Source organism: Struthio camelus, chromosome 16, assembly GCF_040807025.1.
Source record: "Struthio camelus isolate bStrCam1 chromosome 16, bStrCam1.hap1, whole genome shotgun sequence".
In the NCBI taxonomy this organism is placed as follows: Eukaryota; Metazoa; Chordata; class Aves; order Struthioniformes; family Struthionidae; genus Struthio; species Struthio camelus.
In genome coordinates this window covers 19,305,707-19,324,167 of record NC_090957.1, presented here as the reverse complement: position 1 = coordinate 19,324,167, position 18,461 = coordinate 19,305,707, and the positions used below count along the sequence as shown (strand labels likewise).

Here is an 18,461-nt window from a genome sequence, read left to right as displayed (position 1 = left end):
AGAAAAAAACAGGATTTTTTTTCTGCGAGATGTCATTTTTTTAATTGGATGTTTAAATCTTCAGATCTAGAAGAATACATGTCTTAATTTTTTGTGCCTTCACCTAAACGTTCTTTTAAGAGTATGTCTGTATTGGCTGATGTTGCACTCATGTCAGATTTAGTTCACAAAATTCCTTTTTATCATATTTTTAATTGTGTAGGCATATGACTGAGTGCATTATACATCTCTCTGCAATAGGCCTTCCCTTTTACTTGCTTGCCTGGAAGTATTTCACTTGTGTTTCAACTAGCCAGAATTTACTCCTGAGTCAGAGTATAGAAAGAGTAATGACACAATGGCATTTACAAAATCAATTATTCAGCAATTTTGTGGATAATGTTACAAGAAGCCATGAGCATGTGAGTAGCTCTAAATTTCAGATTTTATGCAAATGGGAATATAGCTGTGGCTTTTTCAAGGGTGATATAAACAACAAGGGAAAAATCTATGGAAAATGCAGTAAAATTACTACTGTATGATATCTCTGGAAACTATACACTGCGCTATATATATACTATACACTATATACTTGAACAAAAAAAATCATGCTTTGGATAAATTGAGTGGCCTAAAACATTAAGCCTAAATTTGCATTTAACATCAAATGCATTTGAAATAAGTTATAGTTCTCTTTTCAATTTTCCATGCTAGCTTGTAAAGGGGGGGGGAGGGGGGGGAGAATGCTATGTCGTACAGTTGCTAAAGATTTTTAATTTAATAATGTATTTTTAACTTGGAAAAGGGTCGGGGAACTCTCCCTAAAAGACTCTCCTTGTGCCTGTAGCCCTGCTGGCCTAGGACTTTGAAAACTCTCGTAGTCAGACCTTCAGTGGTTTCATGGAAAACACACACTTATTTGTTGCTATTGATGGTAATTTACTTTGTGTGTTAATTTTGACTATAATATCTGTTTGAGGCTCTTACTGCTTTTGCCGCAGAATTGTCAGCAGATTGCAGGAAGGAGAAATAAACTGTGTCTAACCTCAAAATAAAAAGTCAAAACCTGCTCGCAACTGACGCGTTACTTTGGTCCCAGCGGTTAGTGCATGAGGAGCCTACCCTGCAAACGCGTGCCTCTGGGCTGGGTAGCTGCGTTGTCAGTGGGACTGAGACGTGAGCGGTTGTCACATCTGTGAGTGTCAGCATGCTTGTTACACTGGAGTTGTACATCTCTTTCAGGGCCCCATAAACAGTTATGAAAATTATTTTGTTTACCTTTTGCATAAATCTTAATAGCATGATGTACAGTGTACTTGTTGATAATTGAGTTTTCATCTAATTTTTTTGTGCATTTTTCCCCCTTACGTGAAGACCTTACCTGTTTGGAGCAGGATGTTTTTCTATAAAAGCTCCATGGTGAGTTCCCAGTTCAATCCCAGCATGCCTATAATTCATTTGCAATACTCACTGAAAATAACTGTGTTAAGACTTTTTAATTTTTTTGTTTGTTTGTTTACTGCATGGCTGATCCACAGGTGGAAGCATTGCATAATTTCACTTTTAAACTGTGGGTGTGTATTCACCATCAAGCATTGTGAAACCAATGTATTCACTTTTTTTTTTAATCTTTGAGAGGGCATATAATTTGTAAGTAACAGAGAAGTTGAAAAAATAAAATTATTTCCCAGTGGGCAAAAATAGGTGCAGTATCTTTCCAAAACAGGTCTCTGTTTTTTATATATAACGTCCCTTGTTGTAGCAGCTGAGAAAACGTCAATGATGGCCTTCTGGTAATTAAGCAGATAGCAATGAATAGACGGTATTGTAGTAGGAGAATGAAGTAAAGTACAGTAAAATAGCCACTACCAAAACAAAAAAAAGGCTTACAGTTCCTTTAAAATCAGTATATTTTAAAAAATAAGAGCTGTTGGTTTTAATATGTGAAATTGCAGCTTATCACAAAAATATAGACAGAATAATGACAGTCTTACAAAGTTTCTCTGTGTTGGAGTTTGGTTTAATATTCATACAGCGCTACATAATCTCCTGGTCACCTTTTTATAATGATGTGATGGTTAGGTGGTTAAAGATTTAGGCAAGAAGAATGTCAGACGTTTGAAGGTTTTAGAACCTTCTTACAAACTTTTAGAAACTTTCAGTTAGGAGTTTGGGTGGTTTAAAGTTTAGCTGAGAATATTTATATTAATCTGTCTCTTTTAGAATCTATGTATGTGGTTCCTGGGTCTGCTAATAGGATTTGTTCCACATATATCACCCCCTTATGTCTGTATCAAAATACTATCTCCAGCAGAAAGAACTTTTTAAGAGCTTCATTAAAATACGAAATTCTTAAGAGAATGGAAGAGGATAGCTAATGAAGAATTATGAGCTATACCAAACACAAGAAAAGCAAAGGCACTAAATGTGACACTAAAAGGCAAGAAAGTGAAATTTCCTTATTCCTAGAGAATCATTATTATGTGAATATTACATTAGAATGAACTAATAACACAAAGTCCTATGATTAAAATATGGGGTTTTTTTGTAGATGGTTTACAAGGCACTGGAAGAAAAATTTGGAATGTGGATTGTCCTAGCAAACGGATGTATCAGTAGAGTATCTGGATGTATCCCAGAGTTTCAACAAAGACAGGCAGAGACACTTGTCAACCAGAAATGATTTTAGATTGAAGCAAGATTAAAAGGCCTAGATTAAAGAGAGGAATATATGAAATAGACTCAAAAATCGTTGCGTGTCTTTCACAAGACTCTTTTGTGGTTTGTTTAGTGCCAGTGCTAGCTCAGAAATATGGTCTCTGCTAGCCTACAGAGAAATTGGGATTAAATACACGCTTTGGGCAGTGGAAGAAGTCATGTTGTTTCCATTAAAGACTTAATGAGACCTAACATTATGTGAACAAAATGAATGGAGATTTGACAGCTTACTGCCTGTTGAATAAAAGAGTCTACAATTTTTTCTTCTTTTTGTTTTCTTTGTTTTAATCATGGTATAGCAACTGGAAACTTTTGTTTTTTGTTTTGTTTAATTTACTGTTGTAAAAAAAAAATTATGTGTTTTGAGAAAGTATGCTTTTTAGTATTTTATAAATTTAATGACAAATTTCTTGCATTATTTTTCTCCTGATGCTTTTGTTGCAACTTATTTAGGCTAGATAAAACTTTTACCTTCAAAAACCAAGTATCTTTCCATTTCAGCAGTTTTAGTTGTTAACCAGCACAGATAAATGCTTTTATTTTGATGAATCTCGTGCGTTATTCATTGGTACTATAAAACTGAATGGAAACTGCAGAGAACACGAGTCTTGCTATTTTTACATATTTGAATTTGTAAACCAGGTCCATCATATTATGTATATGAAATTTATCTATTTTATTAACTGGAAGATTTTAATCAAGTATAACAAAGCTTAAAAAAAAAGCCATGATACTTGACTCTGTGAACTTAAAAACAGTTTTAAGAGCAAACAGTATTTTATAAGACACATAGCTCTTTGAGGAACACTCCAAAGCTGTACTGTGTAGCTGTCATTATATAGATGTCTATGATTTTCAAAATATTTTAATAGTATTAATCCTTATTCAGTTTCTTCAATAAAGTGAACTAAAAAGGTGATAAAATAATTAAAATTAGTATCACTCATTATGATTTATAAAGTAACATAACACTGTATTTTCAGAAGTTATGACAGAATGTGAGGCGTTTTAATCCTTTCTTGTTTCACCGTAAATGTCAAAAAACTTGCATGCTCCTGCTGAGTCTCTTTTAATTTTTTAAATATCTGACAAATTGTCTTTTTTTTTTAATTTGTTCCCATCTTTTTTAGACCATTTCAGTAGAACAGGCTCACCTGTTTTTCTTTGGACATGCATACATCTATGTCGTTGTAATAATGTTGTCACTAAGTCAGGCCTTGATTCAGGAGTGTGTGGGTATGTAGGATAGCACTTTGGCAAAGTCTCTTCTAAATACAGACCTTGTTTAGGCAATTACTTTATCTTTTAAAAAAAAAAAAAAAAAAAGCCTGACATGTTGATGTTAGGGTTTTACTAGGAGTTTTGAGAAGTTGTTCTTGCCTGCTGGTAACTTCGTGTTGTGGTTTGAACACTGAACCAGGGATTGAGAGCTCTCAAACTCTGGTATCCATATGTTGCCATTGTAGTATTTTTATGTGCCTCAGTGTTCCTGCAGTTAAAATGGGAATAATAGTCTAAAATGAATTTAGAGAGCATATTTTGTCAAAAATCTTGGCGTTCAGCTGGAGCTTGGGATTAATCTGACTTTTAATAAGAGTTTTTGCTGTTGTCTTCCACTGGGGTAGGTCATTGTCAACTGTTTGCAACTGCAGTTACACTTAAATGGTCTTCAATTCAGGCACAGATCTCATTAAATTTGAGGCAGAACAGGGACTACGTAATTGAAAGGGTCTTTTTTATGGCTGTTGTACTCCTACAGCTCATCTCTAGAAAGGGATCCCAGTCACATCTCTATGTAAAGCATCGTCCACCTCATTAATGCCCACACCTTGTGCTGAGGCCACAGGCTGCAGAGGGGTTTATGTGACGGAGGCAAGAGGACGTGCATGTTCTCCTCTCTTCCTCTGTGTTCTTTTATTCGTTCTTCCTGCAGCAGAGCTTGCTGTGAAAATCGGAAACCTCTGTATGTGTGTTCCCCTTCTTTAGGCCCTTCCCATGCCGGGGCTCCTAGCAGAGGAGTTGGAGAACAGCGAAAGTGGCTGGTGGCAGTGGTTTGCCTTTGCCTTTTCGAGATCCTTGAGCCTCCACTTTTATGGGCAAGATCTGTTCAGGTGATAGAGGAAGAAATCCTTTCTGGCTCTCCTTAAGTGAAATAAGCAGAAAAGAATCGCTGTCACAGAGAGGCTCTTGAAGAATTTGCTTTTTTGTTTGTTTTGTTTTCTTTTCTTCCCTGCTGCTTTAGGTTTCTGCCACGATACAACTGTGATCAACGTGCTACTGTGCCTTTTTGAAAGGGTGTTTTACTTACACAGTTGAGTAGGCACAAACATGAAAAAGTACAGTCTGACTTTTTATCTTCCCTATGTTTTAAATATAGTGCCATTCTTTCTCAGTGTGGAAGACAGAAATTATAACGGCGACTGTTTTGGTTCCATTGACTTAACTTTCTTATTTATTAATGCTGATTCCCCGTACAGATGCCCTTCTTCCCGCTTCATAACCACTTTTAGTAAAAATACAGCCTAATATTCTGAAAGTTAGTGTATTGTAAAGATTCATTTAAATTCACCAATTTTAAAAGTGAGGCCAAATGTGCCTTAATTTCAGTGCTTGGAATAATTTATGAAGTGCTGACAGGCTAAGAGCAAGTAAAGAGCAGGAGTTCACAGTAGAAACAAGTCATTCACCACCTACCTTCAACGTTATTGTTTTGTTATCATTTATAAAGCTGAGAGGGTGTTTGCATCTGCATAATAATTAGGATTTATAGTTTCCAAGTTGTTAAAATATCACAATGACATGAAAATATATTTTTCTAATGGCATTGCTGTTACTGAAAATAACTGGGCTTTTGAGATCTACTGAAAGAAATTTGAGTTGGAATGTATCGATGAAAACTCAAGGATAAAGTAAAATGGTGGTAAAATGAAAGATCCCTTAGTTACAAAAGTTTTCAGTATGGACTTGTTGACATCACTGCATTTTTTTTCAGAAATAAGTCTAAACCAATATGATGCACTCGTAGTTCTTGTTTTTTGCTTTTTTTTTTCCAAAAGAACTAAGTTTAACCACATGAGTAATCATGTTTTACAAGGTCTGCTCTTTCTGTCTACAAAACATCATTCTTAAATGGAAAATGTTTTGGCACTGAAACCAACACTTAAATGCATGCCTTGAAAGATGTACGTTTTAAAGACATGGTGTAAGTAGAATGTAGCTTACACCATTTTCTCTAAGGTTGTTTACATGTGTATTTTGACAAGCGTAGATCTTTGGGACTGAGAGCATGAAGAACCCTGTAAACATTTCATACCTTATTGTTAGGGGACCAATTTCACTTCTGCTTAAATGCTTAAAGAAGCTATTGAAGTCAGTTACATCTCTCAAAATTTATTCCAGTTGGTAGCTGAGACCAGAATGTGCTCCCAAATATATTTTCCTCATTTTAAGTCATCTTAATAATCTCAGATTGTATTGTATAAATATTCAGAATATGAGAATTTTATATATATATATAACAAGTAGTGTCTTATAAGAGAAAGTGAATATAGCTGAATCATACCTGTACTCATTGTTTGCTTTGTATTGATTGATGGGTAGCATTGTCTTTTTGGATAATATTGTCCCATATTAAATACAATCATTTATTGATTGAAGTACAGAGCAGTAAGTAACAGGACTCTAATTAGTGCATACATTTACCTTTTCATTTCTGTAGGAGTACTGTGCTAGTCATATTATAATGTGTGAATATACTTGGAAGGTGAGAACTAGAACTGGCTAAAAATACTGTTTCTGTAACAGATGAGTATTTCAAAGTGAAATTAATCTGTACTGAATTTTTCAAGCTGCTAAAATACTTAAAATATTAATATCAATTTAAATATTCTAATATAGATTGTGAAGTGCCACTAGAAGCAAAGGAATATATTTGTAGTTGGGAACTTTCTGAAACAAATTTTTGACCAAGTAATTTGCAGTGGGAGTTGTAACAGTTGTAAATTGGGTGCTTTGTGGTGCTTCAATACCAGAGTTACTGATTAAATTATAATTGCTCTTTTGTGACGTTCTGGTTTCTCGTGTATGTACAAGAGCTTCAGGACCGATCTAAGTCCACTAACATCTGTCTGCAGCTTTCCATTGACTCTGGTCAATGTAATGGAGTTTCTTTTAAAAGGCCTTTTTGTAAATGAAACATGTGACCCCTGGCTTGCTGATTTATGGCAAGTAGCTTAGTCTCTCTGTGCCTCAGTGGGTCCGTCTGTAAAAGGAGCGCAGTAGTATCTCACAAGGTGTTAGAAGCTCTGTTACAATTTCTGTAAAGCCCTTTCAGAAACTTTTCTGCAAATGCAGTGTGAATGCAAACAATCAGTCTTTTCTGCCAGTTTCATAAGTGACCTAATTTGTGGTATGTTATATGAAGAGTATTTGCTTCTTTAGATGAGTTCAGGTTGAAGGCAATTCTGGATGTTTCAAGTTGCATGACAGTAATGACGACTGCGTTTTTAACCACATTTCATGTTTTCTCCGTGTCACTTACTGTAGCTAGTTATTCGAAAGAAATTTAAGTGTTTGAAATCACTGTCAATTTTGCCAGTTGTTTCAATGAGATCAGGATTGAGCTTTAGAGGACTGAGACATAGGTCTCTGGGCAGGCCAGTTGCAGAAGTTTCAGAGAAGCCCAGCTTGTACAACAATTTTTTGAGCATTACTTAAAAACAAATAACAATGTGACAATATAATCACAGGATGATATATTGTGGAACAAGAAATTAATAGAAGAAAAAAGCAAAGGAGAGAGAGGTAGCAACTGGAGCAGTGAAACTGGGTAAAAGAGGAGATGAATTAGTCAGTTGAAAAAAACTGGAATGTGGAAAAGGAGGAATCCTGGGTGAACCTCTCAAACATCTTTTCTGCTAAGCAAAGAATGAATTCTTGGTTTAATGAATTGAAAAAATGGGCAATGCTCTGAAAATGATTTTGATTTTATATAACATAGAATGTTTCAGAGTTTTATTATCATTAGATTCCTGTATATAGTTTTGCTTTTAAGTGATTGGTTTCACCTATTACAAGTTATCTGAAGCCTTGCTTTTAAGAAGCAGAAGAAGAAAATTAAAATAACAAATGATATTTCCATTAAACATCATTATAAACCCCTGTATCTGCTACCTGCACATTGTGGTGATTCAGAAGAGAATTTTTATTAATCTCATTTTTATAGAATAAAATTACTAATTTGTTTTAACATAACACATGCATCTGTGCATTGTTTCCATTTCCTTGTATCCTTCGCATGTTGTTTCCTTACCCTTTTGCCCATGTTGCATATATCTTAGTGGTTTCAGTGACATCAGCGCTGTGCCAGGTTATAACTGATCAGCAGTCCATGTTAGACGTATTCGTAGGTATCTTTTGAACATGCAAGAAAATGGCAACCAACTAAAGTAACTCACCCAGAATATAGATTTTCATTCTCAAAGGACTTCAGATGAATACAAATGTTTGTATTCACTTTGAAAGTTGTTTGCATTGAATGTAGACATTAAATATGGCTTCTTTCAAACAATCAGAAAAATTTTATGTTATTAGTCAGTGCTACTCTTACAGTTAATGTGTTCAGTGGTCCAGGGGAATTTGGGACCTATTATCAAGAAACTCAAAGTATCTATAAATCCTACTAAATCTTTTCGGAGCTGCAGGTACTCAAGGCTTCTGAATTAATATCTTAGAATGACTTTTAAGCAAGGGGCATCTTAATTTTTGAGAATTAACTATCATAATTTTATTTTATTCTTTCTTGAAGCAAAACCAAACCAGCTCCACAAATTTCACCCAGTAAATCTGTGGGAGGAGAGTTTTGTGTTGCTGCAGTGTTTGGATCATCAAGATCCTGGTTTGCAAACAATCCTGGTCTGAAAAGAGAAAAAGGTTTGTATACTACAAAAATAGAATTTAGATTTAATTTTAAATCTATATTTTTTTTCCTTTATTTTCTGGTGATTTGTGAGCAGATGGTACATATCTGTTATTTTGTTCCTTAAATTCAGTGATAACAGAGTTTTGGGGAACATGCAGTTGGAATGTTTTTGGTAAAATGGGACAATTTACAATAAATTTAAATTAATTAAATGAGTCATTGATCTTTTATGTTACAATGACAGAAAAGAAATTTTCTGGTAGTTCAATGCAAAGATACTGTGTGAAATTTCCCAGGAAAAGCAGTGTTGTAAGGGTGAAACTCCTTTACTGCAGTGACTGTATAGACCTACCTTTAGCAATGTGTAACTACCCAAACACATTTTGAGAAACTCTATTCCACCTGCTTGTGCATGTGGTATTTATATTTTTGGAAACAAGGTAAAAATGAATTGTGATTGTACACTCTTCTCTTTGTCCAGCCCCTTTCCCTTGTTTTAATTCACATTTTTGATGACAAGCATATAAAGGCAAGAGACTTAAAAGAATAAGGAATCTACTGTTGCTATAAGTACTTTTTTTGTGATTCTGATGTACTGTTAATAAGTTTTTCTATTTGTTCTTGCAAATAGATCAATCAAAACAGTTTGTAGTGGAATCGTTGTATATTATCAGTTGTTATGGTAGCCTAGTGGAGCATGTATTGGAACCACGTCCGCTCAGCACTGCTCCGAAGATTAGTGATGACACACCCTTGGAAATGGTGACGTGCCCACGAGCCAGCTGGACTTTGGTTAGGTAGCTTAATCTATTACTTTTTCTTCTCTTTATTCTTATCCAGAAAACTATCGTGAACTTGTCTTGAAAGGGAAAGAATGAACTGCATCATGATTTTCAACTATATTTTCATGCTTTACAGAATCCTACAATTTTCCATTGAAAGAGAGGACTCTTTAAGATTAACTTTTCATGTAGTTCTGTTAGTGCTTAAATGTCTAAATGGGAGCTAACCATTTAGATACTTTTATAGACCTGGATCTACGTGAACATGTTTTAGATCAATAGAGAGCCTTATCAACTAATGATATTAAATGATCAGGTTGTAATTTAATTTTTTATATAAAGACTAGAAGCGATTATTTTAACAGTGTTAAAATAACAGAATTCTGCCATGAGACGTGCATGAGGTTTCCAAGATAAAGCATTGCATCAGGCAAGTTACCCTCTAAGTAGCTGAAGGTAGCATTTCTCAAGGTAGTTGCAGAAATTATTTTTGACGTGTGGAAGAAAGTAAACAAAAATTGATGAGAAACTGTTGTCAGTGCTTTTGACATTTTAAAATATTTTTCTATCGATTTTTCTTGGCTCCTGTATTCCTTAGTGGTGCTCATTGCTGGGCTAGATTGATCAATACTTGATTTACCAAGCTATTTAGGAATGGCCCACCCTAATTAAAATTACAACACAGACTTCTAGACCATTATTGTTGAAATGAGTAGGTTGTAATGGAATTGAAAATTCTAATTGGATCAATAATCCATAACTTTACACAGTTTTATTTTCACAGTTTGTAAATGCTCAATTGACTTTACAGTATCGAAGCAATGCTAGTTAACAGAACAAAAAGATCCCTGGGTTCTGTTGTGTGTTAATATTAAATAATGTTAGCATGACATACAAAGGTCCTAAACATATTTACCAAGTTAACCTAAACTGCCTTCATCATTTTTTGTGCCATATATACTGCAGTCAACAAAGGAGTATTGTCTTTTCTTCACAATCTGTGCAAAATGGTCATGCTGTTCAACTGGCTGTGGTATGTTTCAGTGTTTGAACAAGCTAATTTAAATAATTACAAACGTTTTGTGAGCTAGTATAGATAATTGCACGTGATGACAGAAACACTGATTTACATTCTCTGCATTAGCTTAAGTATTAATAGTCTTGTGTTTTACCTCAGAACTCCTCAGTGGAATGAGCTCCAACCACCATTTAATGCAAACCATCCACTGCTCCTGGCTGCAGATGCAGTACAGTACTACCAGTATCTTCTCGCTGGCTGTGAGTAGCTTAGAACTCCTTGTCTTGTCGTGTATGAATTTTAAGCTAAGAGTATGACTTTCTGAAACGGTTTTTCAACCTGCATTGCTGGAACAAGATAAGCAGCAGTTGTCCAGGAGAACTTCTGAAAATTTGTTATGAATGTACTAGCAAGGGCAGGGGCAGGGTTTTTGTGCGAGACGTCAATGAAATGAAATGAAAGGTTAGAGACAACTTACTACAAAAGATGCAATAGGTTCATTTTAGAAATGTAGCAGTGTACTGGCAGTAATGTAGTTAGGGATAGGTAAAACATTTCCGTAGCTTTCCATTATAAATTCCCACACTGATAAAAAGTGGACAGTTATAACTCAGCGATAAAATTTTGCTACAGGTTAAAATGTGTCCTAAAAAGCTGAGGTTCAGTGCAGAATTCTTTTAGTGAATACATATGGTTAAGTGAATGTGACAAAAGTCCAGAAAAGGATAATAGCTTTTTTCTTTTCCTTTGGATAACTTTATCGTATATGGAATTTTGGTGGTCATGTTTATGATACGGTTTGCTCACTTTGAATTTTATATCTTTTAAAATTCAAAACTTTTCTTGATGTTTCTTTGCAAACGAGCCAACTGCAAGTTGTTTTACATGTTAAAATATGTATGCATCATTACCTGAAGTAAATACATATGTCATGGTGTACATCATTATAACGATACCATGTACATACGGAACATTCTATAAGTAAGTATATTCAGAGAGTTTATAATGTATATTAACGTTCAGATTTTTTTAAGAAGGCACCAAAATACAGTGTATTGAAATTCAGTAAACTATAGTAGAAGGGACAGCATCTGGACAGTGTAGGGTACATCCTGAATGCTAACTTATGTTGAAGAAACGTAACATATAATATATATTATATTATACAATATAATATAGTATAGTGCAACTCATCCTTAATTGTGAATGCTTTAGTTTTATTTCTAGCCATGCAACAACCGTTATTTACTGGAGAAGGCTAAGGGTTAGGAAAGGGAAGTGTTGCACTGAAAAAGTGGGGAAGCAGTAGGCGTATCTGCAATGGCAGTAGCTTAGAATTGAGAGCGTCTGTGCACCAGGAGTTTGTCAGGAACGTGCATTTATTTCAAGACAAATTCCCTCTTGGAATTCATGTAACCAATTATATTCATAACTGTAGAGTACCAGGTACCGTTTCTTTTTGGTCAGAATCAAAGCAGTAAGTCAGGCTATCATACACCCCAAAAAGTGAGCGTTCGGCAGGCCTTGCAAGTGTGATCCATTACATCCCCTAAAGTCTTTAGGGTTTCTTCACCTCATTCCTTCTCTTGCTTTTAGCCATTTCCTCTCATGAATTTGATACTTAGTGACAACTGAGTGCGTCTGCATTTTCCCACTCCCCTGGAAATCCTGATTGCTGGGCTAGTTTCAGCCAGAGTCTCAGGCAGCTGCTTCCCTCGGGAACCTTGGCATCATTTCCAGGGATGTCTGCCCACCTGCCTCGTCCTGTGTGTTATCCAGCCACATCGTTTCAGGGAGCCGATGTGTATTGCATTGTGTATGCATTCTATATACATACATACGTATCTACCTATATGTAAATTTATATACACATACATGTGTACACACACATACATATATTCATATTCTTTTTGTCTTGTTAGTTCAGAAAGGAGAAGGCTATTAATAGTACGTAGCAAGTCTTTTTTTTTTTTTAATCTATGATATAGTAAAGATCAAAGTGATAAAAGTGATGTTAAAGTTTCACAAGGGAACAACTCTTGGCATATGTAAAGGTACTTACTCATGGGGAAACTGGACCCTGTGCTCAGTTGTCAGTTCAGCTAATGCCAGCATGTTATGTGACTGAGGCATTTTAAAAAGCAGAAAGTGGACATCTGGGCCAAAAGACAATATGTCTGAATGTGACTGGTAAAAGCAGCGTTGGTGCCAGCTTAGATCTATTGCTTCTACCTGTCCATCTGTTGCATCCTCTCAGAGCTGAAAATGTTGTGGAAGCCTGCAAGGTCAGACAACCTGTGTAATTCTTTGGCTGAGAAAATGCTCACAAGGCTAAAAATCCACTTACCATTTATTACCATTTATTGTTATTACTTTTAACTGTATCTGTAAATTTAGTATTTGTTCATATGTGTGATTGACATGTTTAGTCCTGATCATTCCAATATTAGCCACCTGTGAATTTCTTTTTCTGTAATTGTTCACATTTACAAGTAAGAGTAGAATTGTGATTATGGGGTTTTCATTTGTTTTATTTAAATATGAGGGTGGAATGACATTGTCCCTGAAAATACTTGGGAGATTATAATATGAACACAATGCCGTCATTGGGCATGGACGGAAATGGCTTGTCTTGACAAAAGGAGTGGGAGAGGAAGAGTGCTACCTCATGATTCACCAAGAAAATGAATATGGTACAGATTGATAAGTGCAATTTTCTATTTGAATGGGAATGTTGCTTCATAAGTAGATTTGTTCATTGCAACAACTTTAATATGTTGGATTTTTTACTTGCAAATATAGTACCATTTTAATTACAGATTGTGGATTATTAGTGTGCAGCAGGACAATGCAAGTTCTAAATTGAGTGTAAGCAGAATTCAAGTGCTGTCTGGATTCTACGCTTCCGTAATTAGGATAGATTTCACCCTAGTCAAGAAAAAATCTTAACTTAGGCTGAGGCTTTCTTTTGTAGTGTTGGAAATCTTTACATTCAATTCTTGCTGGAGAAGTCTATAGAGATTTTTTGCTAATTGCTGCAGCTTTTTTATAGTGAAAACTAAAACAAATACTTCTAGTATGTTGTCTGTTATTGTGGGTATTGTTGGATTTTCTAGTTGCAGTGATGAAAATAAACGTGTGGTAAATTAGTACTGCTTTCTCAAGAACAGGAAACCTTTTTGCTTTCTGAAGAAATAAACTGAAAACTTCATAATAAAAAAACTTCATAATAAAAAAACTAATAAAAACTAATGAACACAGAACATAAATATGAGGTCTTGCAAACAATGAGACTTGATTTAGTCTGCTTTGTGAACTCAGACAAAATCATTTTTAATAGATTTTACTTGAATAAAAAGTACAGGACAAAATAAATTCATTACTCAAGTTCTCAAAGAGTTTGGAAATGTCAGGCTTAAGAGATGATTGTTGTAGTGTAGGCTGCTAGACTTCACTGAAGACAATTTTCCTTACAGACTCTATTAACAAAGTGTTTTATTAGAAATGTAGCTTCTTTTAATAAAAAGACTGTTTTGAAGTATGCTGCATGGAAAAAGGAAGAAAAGTCACAGGGTAGAAAACAGGGAAAGTAGGTTGACACTGCACAAAATTGTGTTAGCTGTGTCTTTCAGCCAGAAATTTTTGCTACGTTCCTGCATTATTTTACTTTCATGTATGAGTTATGCTTTGAGATGAAAGGTTGTTGCAAGGATGCCTGTTGGTTGTGTAATGTTTATGATACAAATTTAAAGACAGATTACTGTCTGCAAATGAGTATGTCTAAAGTTAGGTGTCCAAGTCAATACTTAAACTTTCAAATAAATATTTTGGAGCATTGACTATCATCAGGTCAACACATAGAGAGCTGAGCTATAGGGAGTATATCTGCAGTTTTTATCAAAGCCTTTATTAGGTCCTACTAACCTATAGAGTATTGGTCTAATTTCATAATGTAGCTTAAGGTAACTGTTTCTCTAAGGTCTGCTCCTGTTGCTGATTGTTCATTTTTGTATTATATTGTATTTATATTATCTATTGCATATGCAACTGCTGCTGGTGATGGCATTAAGTCACTTAGAGTAATAAGATAAAAAAGGCACACTTAATTCACAGAAGCTGCAATGTTTCAAGAATTCAGGTTTAGCTAGACTTGTTTGCAAGGAAAAGCATCAGCTCTTTCCTACCACCACAGGAGATGGATTTAAGACCCTATTCCATCACTTTTCTGTAATATATATCCTGTTGCCCTGTTTAGTAGTGAAAATACCTGTGTAAGAGAAAGCATTCGGTAGGATAAAAGGATACTGTTCGTTGTTGTGCAGATCTGTCGTTCTTTAGGGCTGACAAGGCTATTGCTTTGCAAATTTATCTAACCAGACTGTCAAACATACAGTGTCTTCAGGGAGAACAACGATACTGAGTAGTCTTGAAATGCCGGCCAAAACTAACTTTAATTCACAAGCTCTGGCTGTGTTTGTGCATCCTTGCAGCTTGTTTGTTTGGGAGAAATTTCCTTCCCTCTCCCCCACCCCCAAAATTCTCTGCTCTAGCTGTAGATGTCTTTGTCATCCCTGTTGCTTTCATGCGTTTCCCCTGCAGCCTGTCAGGCATATAAATACATAAATTCTTGCATGTTATATGCAGTTACTTTAGCACAGAATGCTGTCTGGAGAATTTTTGAAATTTTGTGAAAAATAGTTTGAATGCTTTTTAGTTTCTGTTGAAATGCAAAGTAACGTGTTGCATAGATATAGTCAGAACAAAAACCTTTCTGAGAGCATTAATGTTTATATACATGGAACACACTCATGTCGCTAATTGGGATGGATGTGATTCACTTTGTGTATTTCATTAACAGCCCAAAGACTATGTATTTCAAATGTTTTTTGTACTGAAACTTTTTGAAGAAGGAAAAATTAATTGGTGGCCAAATTCTGGCGAATAATGAATTTGTGTTGTTTGAATTACACATTGAATTAAACATGAATTAAAAATTTTCTATTGGGTTTTAATTCGCTTAAGCGTGAAAAAAAACTGAAAGAAAAAGAAAAACTGAATAATGAACACTGAAGACAATATCTAGATAGCAGACAGTAAAAGTAGCATTAACAGTGAAATTGCTATATATCTAATGTTCTTTTAAGTTGTATTTGGTTTCTGGAATTATTACATCCAAAAATATCCCATGAAGTTTTTGGAAAAAATGGAGTCAATTAGCCAAAACGGGATTCACACAAAAAGTCCAGAACACCTGTTAACTCCATGTTAGCGTGCGTTCAGTAGGGGAAAAGCTGTCTGGCTCTGCTTACCTGTAGTAATGTAATGGGCTGACATTAGCCGAAGCCTGAGGTTTGATGTGCTCTCGCTTCCGTCAGTAAGTTTAATTGCCAGCAAATGGCTAAATAGGGGTGTAGGGTGAATGTTACATCTGTGTCTGCCACGTTAGTGGTAAAAGGAATTCTGGCGCCATTTCAGGGTCACTCTTTGTATCTGTCCATCAGAGTCGGAATACAGCAGTTTCTCTCAGTTTCTGTATAGCATTTCTGCCAATTGTTTGGCTCCATTAAGTGTGCAGGGGAAATAAAAGCCTGAATGACCAAGTCACAAGGGGCTATGGATAGACCCTTTCTTTGTCCACACTCAGAACATTGCATTAGGTCTCATTATCCATTTATAATAAGTGACCTTTGCCCCCTGGGTCACTGAAAAATACTCAGTGTGCTTTTTAGCACAGAGTACCTCTGTCAGCAGCCGGAGAGCACAATGCAGCGTCTGGCAGTCTGGTTGGAGGGGTATACTTTGCAGGTTTTTATAAATATGCAGTTTGATGCCAAAATGCAGTACCAAAATCTTTAGTGTCTGAAAGGTCTGAAGTAGGCCAGTGAGTTCTTGTGCTAAAAAGAGAATGTTTAAAAAATACTACATTTAGTTATTTATGCATAGCTCAGCTTTTAACTGTATTTTTCAAAGGATTTTAGAGTTATGTTCACAGCTAATAAGGAAGTAACTAGGAACCATTGTCTGCAGAAATGTTTTGTACAACAAGTGTCCAAGACCTTTATCCCCAGGGTATTTGTAAGTGGATTAGCACAGCTGTTTCGTTGCTTTGAGGTCATCTGTGACATCTGCTGCAGAAACCTGGAACAAAGTATGCAGTTCATATCTACCTGAGTGCTTTATCACAGCCTTGTCTGCTGCGGACAAGCGAGAAAGTGGGTAGTGAGAGATCTGGACCTTTCTGCAAGTTCATGGCTCGTAAATGACCTGCATTTTAAATTCCCTAAGCTGCTGGCCTGCAGGAAGCATCAATATCCTGCTCCTGACTGTTTCAAGCTTTTTAGAGTTGGTCAGAGTAAAAATATCAAGTACCAAGCATCTTCAGATTTCCAACTTTATTTTTGTGTTTTTTCTTTTTTTGGAGTTCATCCTGCAAAGCCTCAGGTATATTACAGACTTCATATCTTCCATGTTAGGTGTTTGTCATAGGTGCTAGATGTTTCCCTCGTATTCTCCTCAGGTTTAACATGTAGTATTTTACTTTTATTTATGTCTATACTCTAGAAGTATTCCCTCTTTATTTGCGTGTGTTCTGGTCAATCCTAAATTCCATTACATTAAAGGAAGGAAATGCGGTCACACTTTGTTGTTCTTAATGTGTTTTTCCTATAATGTAAATACCATCCTCTGGTATAGTTAGACTGTCGTTCATAGCAGAGTTGACAATGGGAGGAGGGTTGTGCTAGGCACGGCATGCGTACATAGGAGGGTTGCTTGTGACTCATGGAATTGGCAATATAAAGAACTTGGCTTCTGAGAATTTTCCAAGATTCATCATTATTTATTCTTCAGATACTATTTGCTTCCTCCTAGTTAGTGCTAAGGAATTAAGATACTTTTAATAGTGTTAAACTGTTGGGGCGAGCTGTTAACGTGTGCTGTATGTGCATGACCATCAGCTGTTTGTATTCAGGTTTCTTTCTAATGAATACTTCTATCTCTATCACTATAATCTGAAGTCCTGCATGTTTGACTCAGACCTGTGTTTCCTTTGTCTAGCTTCCATACCTTCCATTTGTGTGTATTTGAATTTATACAGACAGGTACATGCTACATAACTGAATCGTACTGAAAATAGATCATTTTGAGTGCCATCAGAAATTCTTCTACCCTCATTTCAAACTACTTGTCTCCTTTCTTCTCCTACTTGTCCTCTTTGAATTCACTTTTCCATTACATTGGAGGAATGGACTGTAGTTCCCCTCAGGTATCTGAAACATCAGCAGTTAACACATGAAAGAAAACAAAACTCTAAATGAGAACAAAAGCTGCCTGAAAAGGGTATTGAATAATATGATTTCTCTCCTCTAGCTGTGGAAAGGGCACCTTCATGTTCCAGGCAAGACTTTTGGCTCATCAGGACCAATTTTATGGAGAGGACCTGCAGTTGTCAGAAGCAGGCCAATGACAAGAATTAATATATTAACTGGTACGCAGTACTCTTTGACAAATTGCTTACTAAATACATCAAAATTGATTGGACATTCTGTGTTTAAATTGACAAATGACTGCATTAGGGGAAGGAGGGAAATCCATTAATTACAGCTGCCCTCAACCATAGGAAATGTAATCGTATAAATATAGATTTTGTTAAAACAAAAGTCTGTACTTTACTATAGTGTTGCTGGTAAGTGTACTTGCACCTCTTTGCTATTAAGCCTCCAATAGGAGGTTTTGGAGACAGATCTTAGCGACTGACTTCTAAATGATCAAAGACAATTTCTGTTATGTTAAAAGGAATGATGCAGCATTTCTTTATCCCTCTGCAACCACTTCTGGATATTGTGTTTTTATCTGTCACAAAAATGGGCATGTAGCTGAGGCTTCTGTTGCCTCATTAAATGTTTATTCTAAATGCTATGTAATTCACACGCCACAATTTTAGGATTTAAAAATATAGAATGATCCTTTACTGACACAGTACTCTCTAATCTCTTTTTTTTGTTCCTGCGCCGTTCTCCAAATAAGTAATATTTGCATGGCTGTT

The 18,461-nt window shown here is 35.6% G+C and overlaps 1 protein-coding gene across 10 annotated transcripts in view; it reads left to right on the top strand.

The window, feature by feature from the left end:
• Positions 1–18,461, top strand: part of BCAS3 (BCAS3 microtubule associated cell migration factor) — a 386,186-nt gene that overhangs the window by 149,877 nt on the left and 217,848 nt on the right. For 5 of the 10 annotated variants that reach the window (XM_068909661.1, XM_068909659.1, XM_068909665.1 and 2 more), the window contains exons 17-20: positions 1,354–1,398; positions 8,504–8,628; positions 9,249–9,414; positions 10,577–10,677. In XM_068909661.1, coding sequence (XP_068765762.1) covers positions 1,354–1,398; positions 8,504–8,628; positions 9,249–9,414; positions 10,577–10,677 — 437 coding nt within the window. The remainder of the gene's footprint in view (positions 1–1,353; positions 1,399–8,503; positions 8,629–9,248; positions 9,415–10,576; positions 10,678–18,461) is intronic. The other 5 variants (XM_068909662.1, XM_068909660.1, XM_068909668.1 and 2 more) reach the window with 1 other exon arrangement.